The 19836-nt window shown below is 46.0% G+C and overlaps 1 protein-coding gene across 1 annotated transcript in view; it reads right to left on the bottom strand.

The window, feature by feature from the left end:
• The window catches only part of rnf43 (ring finger protein 43), a gene marked incomplete at its 5' end in the record, with an annotated part of 205817 nt that overhangs the window by 16626 nt on the left and 169355 nt on the right, over positions 1 to 19836 (bottom strand). Inside the window, one exon of the mRNA XM_083650084.1 lies at positions 9769 to 9843. Coding sequence (XP_083506210.1) covers positions 9769 to 9843 — 75 coding nt within the window. The remainder of the gene's footprint in view (positions 1 to 9768; positions 9844 to 19836) is intronic.

Raw genomic sequence — 19836 nt, 5'->3', positions numbered from 1 at the left:
GTGTGTGTGTGTGTGTGTGTGTGTGTGTATGTGTGAATATGGGACAAGGAGGAGAAAGACAGGACAATGTGAGTGTAAAATAAAATAATTATCTTCTGTATATCAGCTATGACTTAAGGGCGAGATATAGTCGAGCAAGGCACCGCTAGGCAGAACTCCTCAGAACGCACGTGAGCTCACCGAGGTGTATATGGTCAGAGCTGCAGCCAAATAGCAGCCAAGTGATCATTACAGTGATAAGTGAGAAACTGGCCATTAAAAGTGACAATGCCTTCCCCACGTTATATCTTGGACTTATTCCAAAGGATATGGATAGAAGTGACTTATACCTCCTGAAGATCTTTATGGCAGCTGGAAAGAAAGCCATCACAAAATGTTGGCTCCAGAAACATTACCCCCCGGTGGAGATGTTTATAAATATTGTAAATCAGTTACATCGAATGGAGCAGCTGACTTATAGTCTGAGGCTACAAAAAGAAAAAGGGGAAACTCTTTGGAGTAAATGGACACTTTTCCTGATCCATAGGGAGTGACTTTTGCAAATATTCTAGCTGAAACAACTACATTGGTTGGCCCACGGTAACATTGTATTGTGTAACTGTTGCATCACATCATAGTTTGTGACCTCTCCTGTACCCTATACTACGAAGCTATCTTAACAGATCCGCGATCTGTCACTTTGATCTGGTTTGACTGAACAGGATCAAAGCTATCTAGTTTAACGATACTACGACGCTGGTTTTCTACTCGATAACTGAAGCTGGATTTATCTGGGATCTGCCTGTGCACGCGCACGTTTTTCGCCCGTGCACAGGCGCGCGTCCACGCGAAAGAGGTGCGCTAGCCAATCACATTATGAACAGCTGAGTTGACACGGCAGGCACACCCATTTCCTCATTCAATGATCAGAGTTTTTAGCGGATATTTAATGTAGCCTCTGTCCAAATGAAAATCCGCGTTGGATATAGTCTGCTGAAGGACTTCTCTAAAGCTGCTGCTTGTATTCGCATCAGTCATTTGATTTACTTTGATCAGCGATTTCTGTCTCCTACAGCAGCTATTTGCGAGTGTAAATGTAAATGTGTAATCTCAGTCTATACATTTCCACAATCTGTAAGCCTATTTAGACCATAGATTTAGAAACGCATGCTCAATGAATAATGATATCTATCACTCATTATGTGTGTGGTTGCACTGATCGAATAATTCATATATAAAATAATGATATCCTAATATAAAAGAGAAAACTGCTGAACTGAATTGAGACGATGCGGGCATAGTTTTCATTGATAAAAACTACCGTAGCCTATTTTGTGGTCACATATATAGGCTATTGTCAGCAGAGTCGCATATCTCCATATTTCATATAATGATGCTGGAAATATGACGTTCAATCACATCATACAGGCCAAAAGCAACACAGTTGCAGCTGCAAAATGCAGGAGTAGCCTAGATATGAATCATCTTAATATGGGATCGCCTGTGTGCAGGTGATCCCATATTAAATTGCTTAGATGTAGTAGGCTATTCCAGCATGTAGGCTATGACCATTTCAATTCCAACCCAACGTCAGTCTCAGCTCCGTTGCGCACACGGCACCGTGCGCTTTGGAGACGTTTATGTAACCTTTTTATGCCGGTTTAGTGATATTTCTCCACTCACTATTCGATCAGCGGGGTCAAACAACGTATCTAGGCTACTTGAGAGCACAAAAATGAATATATAAAAACATATTCCAAAGTGGTAAGTAGGGCTTAATTAAAATGTAGCCTGCAACAAGTGCAAGGCTTTAGTCCTTGATTAATTCAACATTACAATTCGTGCTCCTTCCTCGATGGGAAACTCGTCCAGAAAAGGGTTGGCCATTTTTCCAAACTGCTGATTCGATTGGTTCGTGGGCGGTGTATTTAAGGTCTAATCTTATCCTTGCAACTTAACCTGCTGCGGACCAGGTTAAGTGTGAAGCATAAGTTGCTATGGAAATATATGTCGGTAAGAAGTTAACTTGCTTTGTAGTACGGCTAAACCAGGTTTAAACCCAAACTTATCAGGATCAACCTAAATCTTGCTTTGTAGTACAGGGCTCTGTACTACGAATGTTGTATAAGAAGATCCAGGATCTGTCCCTTGATCTGGTTTGTCTAAACCAGATCTGGTTTGTCTAAACCAGATCAGCTCGATTGTAGTTAACTTGTACTACGAACGTCGATTGCCACTCGTTAACTCGAACCAGGTTTTTCTAATCAAGCTGACAGCTCGTGCACATGAAAATGCTTGTGCACTGGAGCTCGTGCCCGCAAAAGAGGCATGGTTTTTAACAACTGCCAATCACAGTGCAATATGGACTGCTCCAAAACTCCTACAGCGCCAGACACGCCTATTTCCTCATTGAATGAAACCGCAAATACAAATCTGCGTTGGATATTATTACTGTTCCCGAATGACTGTCTAAAGTGACCACTTTTATCCACACCAGTAATTTCTTTGAAGAGCGGTTTCGTAGGCTATCTACAGCTCTCTATCTACAGTCTTTTGTGGAAGCAATGTGTAATCTATCTCAGTCCAAAATCCGTATGTAGCTATAGACCATTTAGGCTCAATGAATAATAATGATCTCATGATGTGTTTAGTCGCACTGATTGAATGATTCCTATAGGCTAATCAATAAAAAAAAGAATGATAATAAATTTAGAAAATGCTTCTGAACTGAATCGACACGGTAGCCTACGTGCGGGCATAGATTTAATTTATAAAAAATAGCCTAAATAACCCAACGTCAGTCTCAGCTCTGTTGTGCACACGGCACTGTGCGCTTTGGAGACGTTTATGTAACCTTTTTATGTCGGTTTAGTGATATTTCTCCACTCACTATTCAGCTGCAATCGATCAGCGGGGTCAAACAACGTATCTAGGCTACTTGAGAGCACAAAAATGAATATATAAAAACATATTCCAAAGTGGTAAGTAGGGCTTAATTAAAATGTAGCCTGCAACAAGTGCAAGGCTTTAGTCCTTGATTAATTCAACATTACAATTCATGCTCCTTCCTCAATGGGAAACTCGTCCAGAAAGGGGTTGGCCATTTTTCCAAACTGCTGATTCGATTGGTTCGTGGGCAGTGTATTTAAGGTCTAATCTTATCCTTGCAACTTAACCTGCTGCGGACCAGGTTAAGTGTGAAGCATAAGTTGCTATGGAAATATATGTCGGTAAGAAGTTAACTTGCTTTGTAGTACGGCTAAACCAGGTTTAAACCCAAACTTATCAGGATCAACCTAAATCTTGCTTTGTAGTACAGGCCTCAGGCCTCTGACCTCCTGTTGTTGTTGTTGTTGTTGTTGTTGTTGTTGTTGTTGTTGTTTTTGTTGTTGTTGTTTTTGTTATTGTTTGTCCTGTGTGTATTTTCTCTTGAAAAAAGGATGTAAAAATAAAGTATAAAAAAAAAGTGACAATGAAAAGCCATTATGTGCAGTACTATTGCAGTTTCACTCTGAAACCAAAGGATTAGCACATGAATGAATCAGCAAACTTGTTTTTACTGAATGTAAATACGCGTTTCAATTCTCAGCCCTGTGCTGCTTATTATCTCTCTCAACACAGCACATTTACTTGAAATAACTAAAAAAGTTGGGGGTACGGTAGTGCAGTGGTAAGCGCTGTCCCCTCACAGCTCGAAGGTCCTGGGTTCGATTCCCATCTGGGACGCTGTGAGCACTGAAGGAATGCGTGCCCGTCCGCATGTCCTCGAGTGCCACCGCCCGGGTGGGGTCGTCAAAAGGGCCTTTCTGTGTGGAGTTTGCATGTTCTCCCCGTGCCTCTCAGGGGTTTCCTTCATATAGGAACCCCTTCACCAAAACATGCAGTATCCTGGTTGTTAACTCATTGAGTGCCATGGACGAGTATGTTCGTCATTTCGTTTAGTAACGTAGAGTGCCAAGGACGAGTATGTTCGTCAATTGCGTTTTTTGACGGTGGGACGTGGATCAAAGCATCAGGCATCTCCTGTACAAATATGGGAGCTATTGAAGGTGTATAACCTATTTTACGGACTCATTAGGTGGCGACAGTGCTCTCCAGATTACAGAAAGGTCCGGAAAACTGCAGGAAAAAGCTGTGATCAAAGAGAAACCGATGCATGCTGCAGCCAGAGCCATATAGATTGCTCTGTCTGCAGCTGAAGTTGGCTGCGAACATCAGTCAATCCACGCCCACAACTGAGCTCCTCTGCCTCTGTCTGTCTGTCTGCATATAGTTTCTCCACACGATTACCCGCCAGAAAGGCAGCACCCGACGCCGAAGGGCCAAACCTTTCCCTGCAGTCCCGTTTGGCATTTCCTTGTCGCGCTGGGAGCCGCCCGGGAGCCGCCCGGCGCAAAAACGGAGGCTCCGAAAATAGACTGGGTGCGTGTGGGGAGGAGTTTGCAGCTGAGGGGGGGAGAGGGGGGTGGGGCACGCAGGCTCCACAGAACTACACCACGTCACTACATCAGAGAATATTAGCTAGAGTCAGTGAATGTGCTTGAAATGCTTCATTTCACAAAAGGCTGAATATCTCAGCTTATAATTTGAAACCTGTCTTTTTGCTCAAAACAGCCTATCTTCTCCGGCTCATAACTAAAGAACGGAAAATGGTATCAATAAACTTTTTTTTGCAGATGATAGAAGAGAGTCTCCTCGTTCTTTGTGCGTGTTCGGTGTTTACATAGTAATATCACACAATATTCTGTGGGCCTCGAGATATTACTGAAAACGCTCTGAAACTCGCACTGGGAGCTTCCGTTCTCCAAAAGTGGCTGGCACTCAATGAGTTAATGTGGTGCCTGTTCCGAGGGAGGGGAACTCGTTGGAATAGCGTGATCCTCGCACGTGCTATGTCCTACCGGTGAAGCTTCCCCTGTCAGGTGGCTGGCTAACTGCCCATGTCTCAGAGGAAGCATGGAGCCAGTTTTTGGCTCTCCCCAGATCGGCAGAGGGTGGAGCAGCAACCAGGATAAATAAATAAAAAATTAGCACTATAATGGGGGATAAAAATGGGATAAAAAATCTGGAAAAAAAAGAGAAATAAATAAATAAAACATTAACAGTTACAAATCAAGGTTCAAATTCGATTAGCTCCGCCCTCTTTAGGCTTCGCATAATGGTTATATCCTCACGCGACAGTGTTAGACTGAATACTTTTTCATATTTGGCACTATTTGCCACTGACACACCCCTTGAGGTGTTCCTCATTTAGGTCTGTAAGCGGGCTATATAAGCCCCGCTCGCTCTCCTATCTGCTCCCATAATCTTCACAACGACTTCGAAGAGACTTGACTTCTCAGAGAACTACTAGCAAGAGCAAGCAGCCGGCAGCAGTGTTAACCGGTGAGGAAAAGCATTACGCCTCCTCCCAGGACGGCTCTGCTTCTTCCTGAGAGAACCCCGCTTCAATCAAGCAACATATATGAGCGGCCAGTGGCAAACGGTGGTAGCAATCAGCCGGCAGCAGTTCCCTGGCGGGGAGAAGCAAAAGAAAGCCGGCTCCCAGGATGACTCGGCTTCTTCTTTTCTCCCCACTTGGAGTTCGGTAACGGCATACCGGCAGAGGGAGCCCTGCTCCGACAGCCCTCTCCCTCATCGGTACTAACCGAGTGATGACCCTTCCACCTACCTTCCAGGGCGGCTCCGGCACAGGAGCGCAAGTGCACCGCTGTCCGTCCTTCTGCTGTTCCAGGCCGCCCACCTCCACCTCGGCCCTGGCCAAATGACCCCAGCACTGCCGGAGAAACACCCTCCACCCGACCTCCAAGATAGGCTTTTGGGCGTGACGGGACGCTGGGAACATGAGTTTCAGGCTGAGAACATCCTCGAAAGGCCCTTTTTAGGGCCACGACAGAATTTAATAAAGAGCAAAATTCCTCTCTCAGCCTTGTATGTGCCGTCTCCACAGAGCGAATCGCTACTTCTACTCATGTTCCACAAGCACTCTCATAAGCCTGTCACAAGCGTTAAACGCCGGTTTTGTGGCTAGGACTTGTACACTCCCCGCCAGAGTATAAAATGCGCCCCTAGCTCAGGGTCCTCGAGCCAAATGTTTCCCCCTTCACGAAAAGCGACTGGGATATCATTTCACACATTCCCCGGCCCTAGAAAAGCCGTGGTTTTGTGCTGACTTAAGCCAAACAAACGTTATGACGGTCTGTTGGCAGGACAGGTTAAATTCCCTCCAGAAGAAAACAGCGTTGATAATAAACCTCTCCTAGCTCTGGGTCTTGAGCCAATGCCCCCCCCCCCCACTCCGCTAAAGCGCCTAGAGATAACGAGTGACAGGTTGACTTAGGTCACAGCGGAACCTGTTATCTCTCAGAGCTTTTTTCTTCCAAAGGGAGAAACTCGGGCCGCAGTTTCATGTCCATTACACTGGCGGCACCAGAGCACACGAGCGTGCCACGGTTTCCAACACTAACCCAGCTGTTGATAGGGAAATCCTGAAGAGCGCCCCCTCCCTATCGCACAAACGCACTGTCACAGCTAGACGGCGCTATCCCCCAGCTTCTGCTGACATCACAGCGCCTGTGGGGCTGGCCGCTGAACGGGAACGTTTAACGAGACAGGCCTGTCTCCAAACGTTGCGCGCACCTGTCTCCAAACGTTGCGCGCACCTGTCTCCAAACGTTGCGCGCACCTGTCTCCAAACGTTGCACGCAAAAAGAGGAGTAGAACCCACATCATGTTCTGTCCATCATTTATCATACCTACAGTCCCTGGCGGATATAAATGTAGCCTCAGAACCACCAAAGGTTATCCTGTGGCAATTTCATCCTGCCACGCAGTAAACCCTTCGAGCGCCCCGGCCCACTGATTCCCCAGTGGGATCTGCCCATGGTTTTCCGCACCTTTGGGTGCCTCCTTTTGACCCAATAGACGAAATTCACTCAAAACGCTCTCGTTGAAAATCGCCCTCCTGTTGGCTTTTACATTAGCCGAAAAAAGGTTAGTGACTTGTGCGCACTGTTGTGGCATCGTCCTGCCTCTCCATCAGAACGGATGGAAGCGCAGCCACTTTGCCACCAAATCCTTCCTTGTTCTGAATAGCTCCTTTCACCTAAAGAAGCTGTTTCCCTAAAGGGGGTTTCTTCCCCTTTCCTCATAGAGACTCTGCAGAGGAAAGGGCACACCGTCCATGCCCTAACGCTCGCTATCCCATATGCTTTACACACAGTAAAGCATCAGGCGGACACAACAACTGTTTTGGTCCACCACGGGATTCAGTCCCCGGGTTCCACTCGTTCCAAGGAAAGAGCGCTTTTTCCCACTGGCTTGTGATGCCATCACTAAAGCCTATACTGAGAAGGCTTGTGATGCCATCAGTAAAGCCTATACTGAGAATGGAACCGAACCCTGGCAGAGCCTCGGAAAATGCTCGATAGGGCCATGGCATTCCACTCTTACAACTAAGGGATATTTTCAAAATGCTCCCCAACACATTCAGTGCTGAGCGCACAAGAAAGCAGGTGATCCTTTCTTCCTACGCTTACCCTCCCATTCTGTCTCAGAATGTTGACCTAACCAGATTTTGGATTAGGCGCATACTAGGTGGGCAAGTGACTCTAGTCTAGGATAAGAACTCTCCTGGTTCCCCAGGAAAGAGGGACTGGAGCACACAACAACTTCGCCTCCATCCCTCTTCTTCCAAGGTTATGTTTTCTCCCATGATTGAAAGAAGTCATCGGGGGGAAAACAATGTGCATGCATGCTTTTCCCCAAACAGTGTTCCTGGGAACAGACATTGCACTTCTCTCCAACATGTTATGCTCCTGGAGGCTTCCCTCCCTCAATCATATATACAGGCTCGAAATATGACATTTTTCCCCTGTTAAAGAAATACATGTGAAGGGAACTTTAACACATCTACTCCCCGGGCACAGCCCCTTGTTGAGTGTTATGTATACAATATGGGGGTGTCCTGGGGCCCTATCTTCCCAAAAGCGCTAATTTAGCATTTGCGCTCGTTTAACGCCGTTCACAATGCAAATTGGGGGCGGACACACGCACATGCCTGTGATAATTGTACTGGGCTGCCACATGCCAAAGCAGGCATTTCAGTGCTAAAATGTGGGGATGGATGGCATTATCCTATCGTTAGCAGCGCGCAATTACTTTGCGCTAAGAGCTTTGAAAAGGACCTTTTATGCGCAAATACAGTACCTCGCTGCGCTGGGAGCGCACCGTAATCTCCGTGCAGCGCAGCGCACTGCAAAGAAGAATTCCTTTTGGATATGTCATTACGCACAACCTTGCCACGCCAATACATCAAATGATGCTGCTAAAATGGGGTATTAGCAGATAATTCAGTGAGGCAATCAACTATGACTCACTGAGAAACTTTTATCACATCGCAAAGAGGGAAATTAATTGAGAAAACTTGTTGGACAATGGACATAGGCTATTTACCTTCATAACCCGGAGGGTCGTTGGCACCACAGACGATCTGTCAATAAGCTCTCTCTGTCCTCGCACGAGTGAGTACACTCTATTACGCATGGAGAGAATTACAGCATATTGCACGCCTCGCGCAAACAGCCATTGCGAGACGGGAATCTGATTGGTTTTGATTGACGTAATGCCCAGGATTGCCTGGCCACACCCGTGAATAATTCTGGTAGTTAAGACCGCCCAAATCCCGTTTGCGCAGGCATTTGGGGCCGCAGATGATTTTGACACAGCTCTAATTTGCGTCTGCGACATGTGCCAACGTTTCCGTATCCCCGCCGAGAATTGCATCCCCAACATATTTCGGGGCTGTTTTAAAAATCAGGGAGGTCATGTCTATTATATCACTTTTAAACAGTTACATTTCTGTATAAATCATTACAATATGCTCCCGTGAGGTGGGGATGCTGCCGGCGCTGGGGTGCAAAACTCGCCATAACACCTGGACACTGGCGCAAGGCGGACTGCTATCTTCCCTGCTTTAAGGCACGCGCAAACAGGTGCGCAAGCGCTAATAGGGGATAGTGCCTGTCGGGCCCCTGGTCTCTCCCCCTTCCTGGGGGCGTGCCCTAACACGATCTCATACGCGTCACTGACACCGAGCTTTGATCCGTTGATAGCCACCAAGACCAGTGTGTTGCAGTGTGCGTTGACCGATCAAGCTCCGCCCTTATCAATTAAGCGAAGCTTAAAGAGGGTGGAGCTAATCGAATATGAACGGAAGTTTTGAATAAAACAATAGTTCATAGAGATTAGCGAGGCCCTCTTTAGGTCAAGGCACACTGCTCCACAATAGTGAAGATTCTATTGGGAGCAGATAGTAGAGCGAGTGGGGCTTATATAGCCTGCTTACGGACCTAAATGAGGAACACCTTAAGGGGCGTGTCAGTGGCAAATAGCGCCAAATATGAAAAAGTATTTAGTCTAACACTGTCGCGTGAGGATATATCCATTAAGCAAAGCCTAAAGAGGGCCTCGCTAATCTCTATGAACTATTGTTTTATTCAAAACTTCCGTTTTACCACATGGGTCAAGAAATGTGGTCAAAACACCGCTAAAGTGTACTTAATTCTTCATTTCGTTTCCCTCCCTGTCTCTCCCCCGGGAGCATGCGCTGTTAGAAAAATCTTCAGCTAGCGGTTGCGGAGGCCTCACCCCCGATGTGACCAGCGCGATGACATCATATTTGGCTCGTGCCCCCTCGTGCTCACTACAGCGACCATAAAGCGCGCCTTATGAGTATTATGTTATTTAGATACTAATAGAAAATATCTATAGCTGTGCCTCAGTACTCACCTCAGTGGCAGCGTTGGCATCATCAGTGACATCAAAGATGACAGCCTGAGCTCCTTTATCCAGCGCCATGCGTGCCTAAAGGAGAGAGTAAACAAGATTACTTTACATGTCGGAGAAAATGACATTCTCAAAGAGCAATCAGAAATACTAAAACGTGACTTCTTGGATCTGCTAGTGCTTTTGGGCTCCCTGGATATTGAAGCATTTATCAGTGGCCCGCTGCCCCCAATTGGACATAGAATCAACAAGTTCAGTAGGTCTTTGGGCCTAAGTACATGGCTCTCAACCGTCTGCCCCCTGCACAATGTGAACTATATTGACAACTTCAACCTGTTTTGGAACCGCAAATACCTCTTTCGTGATAATGGAAAACTCAATAGAGATGGTGCGAGGTTGTTTACTGCCAACCTTATCTACAACATCAATCATCCAACATCTGATAACTCCAGGGCCAGGAATGTGCCCCCGCCCCCTCTCCACTATCTCCAACCCTCGCCGTGAGGTCACTCTGCTACCAGACGACACGTCTCATCAACAACAATCCTTGTTGCCACAACTCGAGGTCAGCCGACTAGACGAAACATCCACTGCCATGCATGCTATCTCAGCCCATCCCCCCCCCCCCCCCTTCGGGGCCTCTACACCCCTCCGCCAACTCGCAGTTCATCAACAACCAACCATGACGTCTTCCTTCCAGGATGAAGTGGAGGACGCTGCCGCCTCCTCCTCCTCTCCTCCTCTCTGCTTCCAGGATGAAGTGGAGGATGCTGCCCCCTCCTCCTCCTCTCTGCCCTCCCCTCCCCCCTCCCCCCGACCATTTTCCAGTAGACTGAATGCGCTGGTTAGTGCAGGACTAACACTGGTTCCTCAGTCCCCCTGTCCAGCGGTATATGGTCCAGCCAGCCCCCTGCTACACCCTCCCCCTCGTTCTACCCCCCCGACCTCAACGCTGGTCCACCCACAGTCCCCTCCCTTACATCCCCCTCCCTTACTGCCTCCTACCTGCTCCCCGCCCCCTGGACCCATCCTCTCTCCACCACGCTCTACCCCAAACCTGGCCCCCCCACAGCCCCCTCCCGTACATCCCCTTCAACCCCCTCCCTTACTGCCTCCTACCTGCACCCCCCCCCCCCCCCGCCCCAACCCTCTCTCCACCACGCTCTCTGCCCCTCCCCCAAAAGCAGTCCCCCAAGCGTCGACACGCCCCACCCCCGCCTGTCCAAGAGCCCCTCCAATCTGCCCCCCCCCCCCTCCGTGGTCCAAGTCTGCTCTCAGCCAGTCCACAAGCGTCGACCAGCACCCCCACCAACCCGGCCTGTTCCGATAGGAACAAGGTCCCACAGCAGTCTAGCATTGAAACTGTCTACGGCGTAAATACTGACTTCCATTCGATTCCTGTCTTGACTTCATACAGACATAATACTTTCCCCTCAACATGATCTGTCTCTAAATCAGACTTAATCTCCATTCCCCTTGTAAAGCAAACGATACAAGTTCCAGGCTCTAAAAATATTAAAGCCGCACTCCTTAATGTTAGATCGCTGTCATCAGTGATCTGATTACCAGTTATAATCTGGATTTAATGTTCCTCACCGAAACCTGGCTCGATATGAATAACAGAGTCGCTGTTCTGTCCGAATCAGCACCGCCTAATTATAGCTTCATTGACACTCCCAGAGCTGATAAGGGGGGGGGGGGGGGGGGAGTAGCGATTGTCTTTTCCGATATGTTTCAATGTAAGCAGGTAACATTTGGAGACTTCTCATCGTACCACCAAAATACTCAGGCAGCTTTCTCGTTGAATTTGCTGATCTACTCTCCTTAATTTTCATGGAACATGACTGTATATCTATTGCTGGGGATTTCAATATTCATATTGATAACCCCAATGATAATTTTGCCAAAGAACTGAATATCTTACTTGACACTTTTGATCTGTCTCAACATGTTTCAGGGCCTACTCACAACCGAGACCATACCCTGGATTTAGTTATTACTAGGGGCTTTAAGTCCTCTTCTGTGTTGACTATTGATGTTGCGTTGTCTGACCATCTTTGCATCTTTTTTGAAATGGAAATCTCCCCTGAGATTATTAATAGGTCACAACCCGTTAAAAGACGAGACATTAATGCAGGCACCAGCGCGCTGTTTATGGAGACATTTTCTTTATCTCCTCCTACATCAGCTTCTGTCAATGACATTCTCGATAACTTCAATTCAACAATCCTGAATGCTATTGATAGCGTGGCGCCTGTTAGGTTAAAAATGCTGTCTGGCAAGATTAAAGCACCCTGGCGAAATTCTGCATCCGTTAGATGCAAAAAGAAAGATTGCAGGAAAGCTGAGCGTAAATGGCGGAAAACTAATCTTCATATTCACTATGATATTTACAAAGAAATCCTTCACTCCTACAACCTCGAACTGAAAAGGTTGAGACAATCGTTCTTTTCCGATATCATTAACAAAAATGTGAACAATGCACGCACTCTATTTGCCACAGTTGATAGACTGACTAACCCGCCTCTCTGTGTAGCACCTGAGTTTCTCTCTACTGTCAAATGTAATGAGTTTGCTGCCTTTTTTACGGACAAAATTATTAATATCAGGCAGGCTATTAGTGGCTCCACACCAATAAATGCTGTGACATCATCAGAATCAGAATCAGAATCAGAAAGACTTTAATGATCCCCGGGGGGAAATTGGGACAAGTTACAGTAGCTCGCTCACAGAACACACATAAAATAGACAGTAGTAAATGCAATATAAGCAAATAAGCAGAAAAACACAACATAGCATAGAATAACTAGTAAATGCGATAGAAGCAAAAAATAAGTAGAATGTCAGTAGCAAAATACAATTCGTAGAGTAAGTACCGTATACATTCCGTGTCAATTATCATTATTGCACCCTGGCCTTATATTAAGTCGGCTTGCCCTATACGTTACACGTGGCTCAGCCATGCTCAGTTAACCTATCCTACCCGCAGATCCCTAGCTCGATAAATTTGTCCCAGTTCAGCGTTATCGACCACGACATCTTAGAGGAAACTGTGCAAGGCCTTAAATCATCTTCGTGCTGTCTCGATACCCTTCCAACAAGCTTTTTTAAAAGCGTTTATAACTGTCTGTCGTCGGACCTATTGCAAATAGTTAATAGCTCCCTTTTGACCGGCACTTTTCCTGAGTCCCTGAAAACTGCAGTTATTAAACCCCTACTAAAAAAGCGTAGCCTTGATGCATCGGTAATCAGTAACTACAGACCAATATCTAATCTCCCCTTTATAGCCAAAATAATTGAAAAGGTTGTTTACCTACAACTCAATAGATTCCTAACCTCAAATAATCTCCTAGATAAACTCCAATCAGGCTTTCGCCCCCATCACAGCACAGAAACCGCGCTTACTAAAGTCATAAATGACATTAGAATGAACTCAGACTCAGGCAAAAATTCGATTCTAGTGCTACTGGATCTTAGCGCTGCATTTGACACTGTTGACCACTCAATTTTATTGGACAGACTGGAAAACTGGGTTGGGCTATCGGGTACGGTCCTCCAGTGGTTCAGGTCCTATCTTCAAGACAGGAAGTACTTCGTCTCCATTGGCAATTATACATCTGACCTAACTAGGATGACTTGTGGGGTGCCTAAGGATCCATTATGGGGCCCGTTCTCTTCAACCTTTATATGCTCCCTCTAGGCCTAATTATGCAAAAAAACAAAGTAGCCTATCATAACTACGCAGACGACACTCAGTTGTATATAACTCTTTCCTCAGCTGACTATGCTCCCATAGAATCATTGTGCCAGTGCATTGATCAAATAAATAACTGGATGTGCCAGAATTTCCTACAGCTAAACAAAGACAAAACAGAGGTGATCGTATTTGGTCCCAAAGAACAAAGGCTTAAAATCACTGCATGCCTTGAGTCTCGATCCCTGAAGCCTAAAGGCCTAAACAGACTCGTCCGTCAGAGCCTTATGGCAGGCGGCGGGTGGAGCGCCATCATACGGAGAGGGGTCGCCGTCGGCTGACGGGGGCTGCTCGAAAATGTGACTCAGCGGCGACGATACGTGCGTGACGTCAGCAGTCCTTACCGTCCTCATCATCGTAAAGTCGTCTTCGAAGCATGACGTTAGATTATAACGAACTAGTTGTGTGGCTTAGCCTTGCCAAATGTTGAGGGTCGTTTTTTAGAATTTAATACATAGAATTGGGAACGTTACATTCAATTTCATTCAGACTGCCTTGCACTCAATCGCCGCGCCGGCAGACGGCGAGACGGCTCCAATTCGAGGCGGACGGACGAGTCTGTTTAGGCCTTTAGGATCAAGTCAAAAATCTTGGCGTTATTATTGATTCCGATCTCAACTTTAACTCCCACATTAAGTCAATCAGAAAATCAGCTTTTTATCATCTTAAAAATATAGCAAGAATTAGGGGCTACATGTCCAGACAGGATCTAGAAAAACTAATTCACGCCTTCATCTATAGTAGGTTAGACTACTGCAATAGCCTTTTCTCTGGTCTCTCCAAAAAAGAACTTAGGCAACTTCAGCTCATTCAGAATGCTGCTGCTAGAGTTCTAACGAAGACTAAGAAAGCTGATCATATCACTCCAGTTCTTAAGTCCTTACACTGGTTGCCAGTGTGTCATAGAATAGATTTTAAAATACTGTTATTAGTCTATAAATCACTTAATGGCCTAGGCCCAAAATACATAGCTGAATTGCTCCCACGCTATGAACCGTCTAGACCTCTTAGGTCAGCAGGGTCCAGCTTATTAACTGTCCCTAGGATCAAATCAAATCATGGGAAGGCCGCATTTACCCACTATGCTTCTGCTAGCTGGAACAAATTACCTGAAGACCTCAGATCTGCCCCAACTTTACTTACTTTTAAAAATAGACTAAAGACGTTTATGTTTACCGTCGCTTTTAACTGCTGACAGCTGTTTCTCAATCACTATTATACAATTGGTTTTAAAACATAGATGATTGCAATTACTGCTAAAAGCTGCAGGTCTGGGGGATGGTTCCGTAATACGGATATACTCACAAGAGGGTGAGGTGATGCGTCAGGAGGGACGCACGCGTAAGGGGAGCTTAAAAGAGGACGCCGTACCCAGACCTGAGTTTTATGTGTGTGTAGTCATGTTTCTTATATAGTTATGATGTCGGGGGACTAAATATAGATAAATTGATTTATTCTATTATGCAAACCCAATGAGTCCTCTATAAGTTGCTGCGCCTGTTGCTTAATGCACTTTTTATACTCTTTTTTAAAGTTTTGTTGTGATGCTTTTAACACATTAAGTGCCATAGACGACCTAACTCGTCTTACATAATCCAGCGCTTAAGTGCCAAGGACGGACTAACTCGTCTTACATAAAGATTTTTTTTTTTTGACAGTGGGACATCAATCAACCCCTTTTACATCTCTGAGATAACTATTTGGAGCAAGAGCATGTGTGTAATCTATTTTACCGACCACTAAGTGGCGACAGAGACCGAGAGAAGTCACAGCCACGGGACCCAAAAGCCACAAAAGCAGCCGCCTCCCGCGGACATGGCTTGGCGATTTTACAGTCATTAGCCCGGACACACACACACAGAACGGACAGAGATCCCTTCCCCCCAGAGCCGCGCAGCAACGCGCGAACACACACACACACACACACACACACACACACACACACACACACACACACACACACACCGCGGAAGCAAGCCATTCAAGGAAATGGCGACGCGATTTTACAGTAATCCAATTCAGACTCGTCTTGCCCGACAGGCAGACAGGCAGGCAGGCAGCACAACGCGCTTCTGACACGCTCCTCCTTCCTCCTGGCTCTAGAGCCAGGAGGAAGGAGGAGAAGACACACGGAGGGAGGAGTTTGAATGAGAGGGGTGTTTCCTGTTGTTATGGAGGAAATTACTGTTCAAAACTATTGTTTAGAATGTCTGACGGTCTTACTGATGCCAAAAATGAATGGTTAAAGTGACTGTTTCACAAAAAGCCATTTATCTCTGAATAAATTTCCAGACGCTGAAACCATGCTGTACTCAACGGCTAATATCTACATAACTACTAACTCTGCAAACTAACTCTTTTAGACAGAGAAAGCACACATTCTATTAGTTATTTTTAGATGATTGATGTTCATGAATTCTTAACAGAAAAGAATCCTCGGCTGTTCTAAAATGAGCCAGAATCGTCAAAAACACCCCTGGCACAACTTACCTACAGGAATGAAAACATGGCTGGCATTCAATGTGTTAAATGTCCATTTTATTCTCTTTTTTTCTTCTTTTTCCCCCCTGTCAACCATTTTATGTGAAGCACTTTGAATTGCCTCTGTGTATGAAATGTGCTATACAAATAAACTTGACTTGACTCCCATAGGGGAATTCTCCCATAGGGATTCAGTGCCTTGCTCAGGACACTGCGGCAGGGCGGATGCTTGTGAACAACACAAGGGCTTGAACTCGGGTCTCTGAGTCAGAGTATTTACAATCTGCAGTAGAATATCCAATATAGTTTCTACTGCAGATGGTAAATAAGCTGACTCTGACTCAAGAACAGTCTCCCCATTCACTAGGCAAGCCTGCCACCATGCGATTTCTGCATCCATCTATCTGATCAGAGGCAAGAGGAAACAGCACTATTTTACAAGTCAAGTTAGGGGAAATGGAAAAGCCTCTATATTCACTGCCCTGAGCCGTCACTAGGTGGCAGTCATGCCCCGAGCTTGTGGCCTCACAACAGGGGCCAAAGTACAGCTCCTCCTTACTTTTCCACCTGACTCTGGAAGCCAGGCAGAGTGACTAGAAAGTGTATTAGCAGAAATCTAAAGGCCACAGTGCAAATCCACTGGCCTATCTGCACTCCCCCCAAAAGTGGAAGATTGTAGCCAAAAGAAAGAGTGGAGGACTGTTTGACTGAGTAAAACAGGGGCTATGCTGAGCAGAGAAGGAAGAAAACAGTGTACCATGTGTTAGAGACGTTTCCCCCCCCCCCCTCGGATTCCCCCCGATTTCCTCCCCAATTGTACTTGGCCAATTCCCCCTGCTGTCCCGGTCGTTGCCACACCCCCTCTGCTGATCTGGGGAGAGTTGTCGACTAGCACATGCTTCCTCTGATACATGTGCAGTCGCCAGCCACTTCTCTTCACCTGACAGCGAGGAGTTTCAGCAGCAGGACGTAGCACGTGGGAGGATTCCCACCATTCCCCCCAGTTTCCCTCCCCCATAACAGCAGCCCTGACCGACCAGAGGAGGCACTAGTACAGTGAGCAGGACACATAACCTCAATCTGGCTTCCCACCCAAAGACAGAGTCAATTGTGCCTGTATGGACGCCCGGCCAAGCCAGAGGTAACACGGGGTCTCGAACCTGCAACCAACGTGTTGGTAAGCAGGGAATCTACCACTGCACATTTACACTGTAGATAGGCTGCAGACAGGGAACATAGGACAAGTGGACAACTAAACAAGCATGGTGGCACACAGGCACAGCAGTGGCTGGTCAATGTATTATGACTAGGCCTACCTGGCATATTCAAAGGCAATATAAACCGTCGCCTAGGACAGTGGTTCTCAAACTCTTTCACGTCAAGGACCCTAAACTGACCCATATTATTAGAGTCTAATATGTGTCTAATGTGGTCTAATAATTAGACCACTGACCCCCATTTGATAAGATTTTGTACCAACTTAGCTACCCCATCTGATAAGATTCTAGTTTTTGTGATGACACTCCCACTCTCCTGGCCCTGTCTTGCAGGAGCCTGGGGTTGGGGTCGTTATGCTGATTGGGTGCACCTGGGCCCGGTGCACTCATTGGGCTTTTATTACAGAAAGTGTGTGAACCCCATGACCAAAATAGTCATACTGTCACTTTGTTCCTCATGGTTGGAATTCTAGTGAAAATAAAGTATTACCCTTATTGCTGGGGACCCCCTGGAACCCCTTCAAGGACCCCTGGGGGTCCCTGCTCCCTACTTTGAGAACCACTGGCCTAGGATAGCAGCTGGCTAGGGACAACAGATCGCTACAGTATCTTATTTATCAGTATATTTATTATACATGTTAAAGTAGTTCCTCTTCCTGTGCTTGGGCTGTGCCCCATCCTCTTCCCTGACAGCGTCCTGTCTTCTGTGCCTACAGGGGTGCTCATGACTCAAGGAACATGGGGGACATATCAAAACAATATGCAGGTAATGGAATGTGCCCTTCCCCCCTTGCCTTTAACACACAATATGATTGCTGGAAAGATTTTAAGGTTTTCACGCCAAGAAGGAATAATGACAGCTAAGAGGGGGGTCAAGCGATTACAGACATGTAGTGTCAGGTTAATTGGGCCTATTTATACTTATGATGTAATGACATGTGCCAGTATCTTTTATTACAGTCAGTAGCAACTGGTAACATGTTTAACACACATTCAAAGGAGTGACGTTGCACATTCTACAAGCAGTAGTCATTGCAGGAGGCATGTGTGTGTGCGCGCGTGTGTGTGTGCGCACGCAAGTGTGTGTGTTTCAGGGCTGTATATTAGATTGTAGTGTGGGGTAAACGCAGTTTACGTGCCTTTTTATATACAACATAGTAGGGGTGTCATGATACACTCAGTTCACGATATGATATGATACACGATATTGGGTTTATGATAACGATACGATATTTTAACAATAATTTTTTTGCGATCGATTTGTAAGTTGAGGGGGCATCCTCCACGCTAATTTGAGTAATTTCACCATTTTCATCCTCCGTGTCTGTAACATCCCTCATCTGTTCAAACAAAGCAATGAAAAGGAGAGCGAGCATGCAATCAGATGCAGATCAGTGCCACCATGTTCAGCTTCTTTTTCTCACGATATGAGATTTCATCTCAACGATACATAGTGTCACGTTTTGATATCGCGATATATTGTGGGACGATATATTGTGACATCCCTACAACATAGTGTTTACTCACCTTTTTTATGATAGTTTATGCACTTGTTATTGCACAATTTGTTTCTGTCCTTGGCTGTAGCGGACTCAATTTGAAAGCTACTGCTATCATATGAAACTAGAAGACCCAAGGCATCTATTGGTACCAACCATGTCATGCTAGCTTGTCAGGAAGGGTGCTAAAAAATGCTCCAAATTCAGGCAAAATGTTGGCGAGGGAAAAACTGGCATGGCCATTTTCAATGGAGTCCCTTGACCTCTCACCTCAAGATATCTGAATGAGAATGGGGTCTATGGGCAACCTGGAGAACGTGGTTCCTCTCTGTTAGAGGCTATGATTATGATGATAATGATGATAATGATGATAATGATAATATCGGTGTGAGAGACCTGCCGCAGACTTCTTCTTTTTTACCAGTACAGCCCTGCTGTGTGTCTGTTGGGACCATCACTGCCACCTACTGGCTGGGTCTGTCTGATATGGTCTTACTGTATGAGTTCTGTTCTGTCAGTGTCTCTCTGTTTTTTGCATTGACTCTGACAGTGTTGTTTGTGTTATGGACCTGCGAGGGGGCGTGCTCTGCAAAAAGCAGGGGGATGCGTTGCGGGCATAACCAGAAGACGGAGGGAAAACAAATAGCAGCCTTTTCATCAATATCTCATCACATGCTCTCAAGGGCCTGGCATCTGCCAGTGCTTCAGTGAAGAGGAGACGCAAGTTTAAACAACTAATCACCCAGGTCAAACACAACTCTAAACAGTGATTCTTAGCCTAGTGCATGTCTGCAGCCTACGGCAGGAAATAGCACACACACACACACACACGGCGATACATTTACACAAAACTTCAGGCATGAAGAGATCACTCAGTTGACCCATTAATCACAAGTTAATGAGAAACCTCCCTAGTGGAACGGCGTCGTTGAACTCGGATCACTTTTTAACACTTCAAGAAAGAGAAAGTGGATGCATGACTGGAGAAAAACACACGTTTCCTTTGTATAAACAAACTGTCAGAGGCTTATACCCGTCCTACTCATATTTCCTCAAAGCACATGGCAGAGAATGAGCGGTGAAGAGTGTTGTGTATGGCGTGAATGACTGTCTTTTGTGT

The sequence above is a fragment of the Poromitra crassiceps genome (assembly GCF_964638095.1).
Source record: "Poromitra crassiceps genome assembly, chromosome: 1".
In the NCBI taxonomy this organism is placed as follows: domain Eukaryota; kingdom Metazoa; phylum Chordata; class Actinopteri; order Beryciformes; family Melamphaidae; genus Poromitra; species Poromitra crassiceps.
The sequence above is the reverse complement of the archived record's forward strand: the minus strand, read 5'-3'. Positions and strand labels throughout refer to the sequence as shown.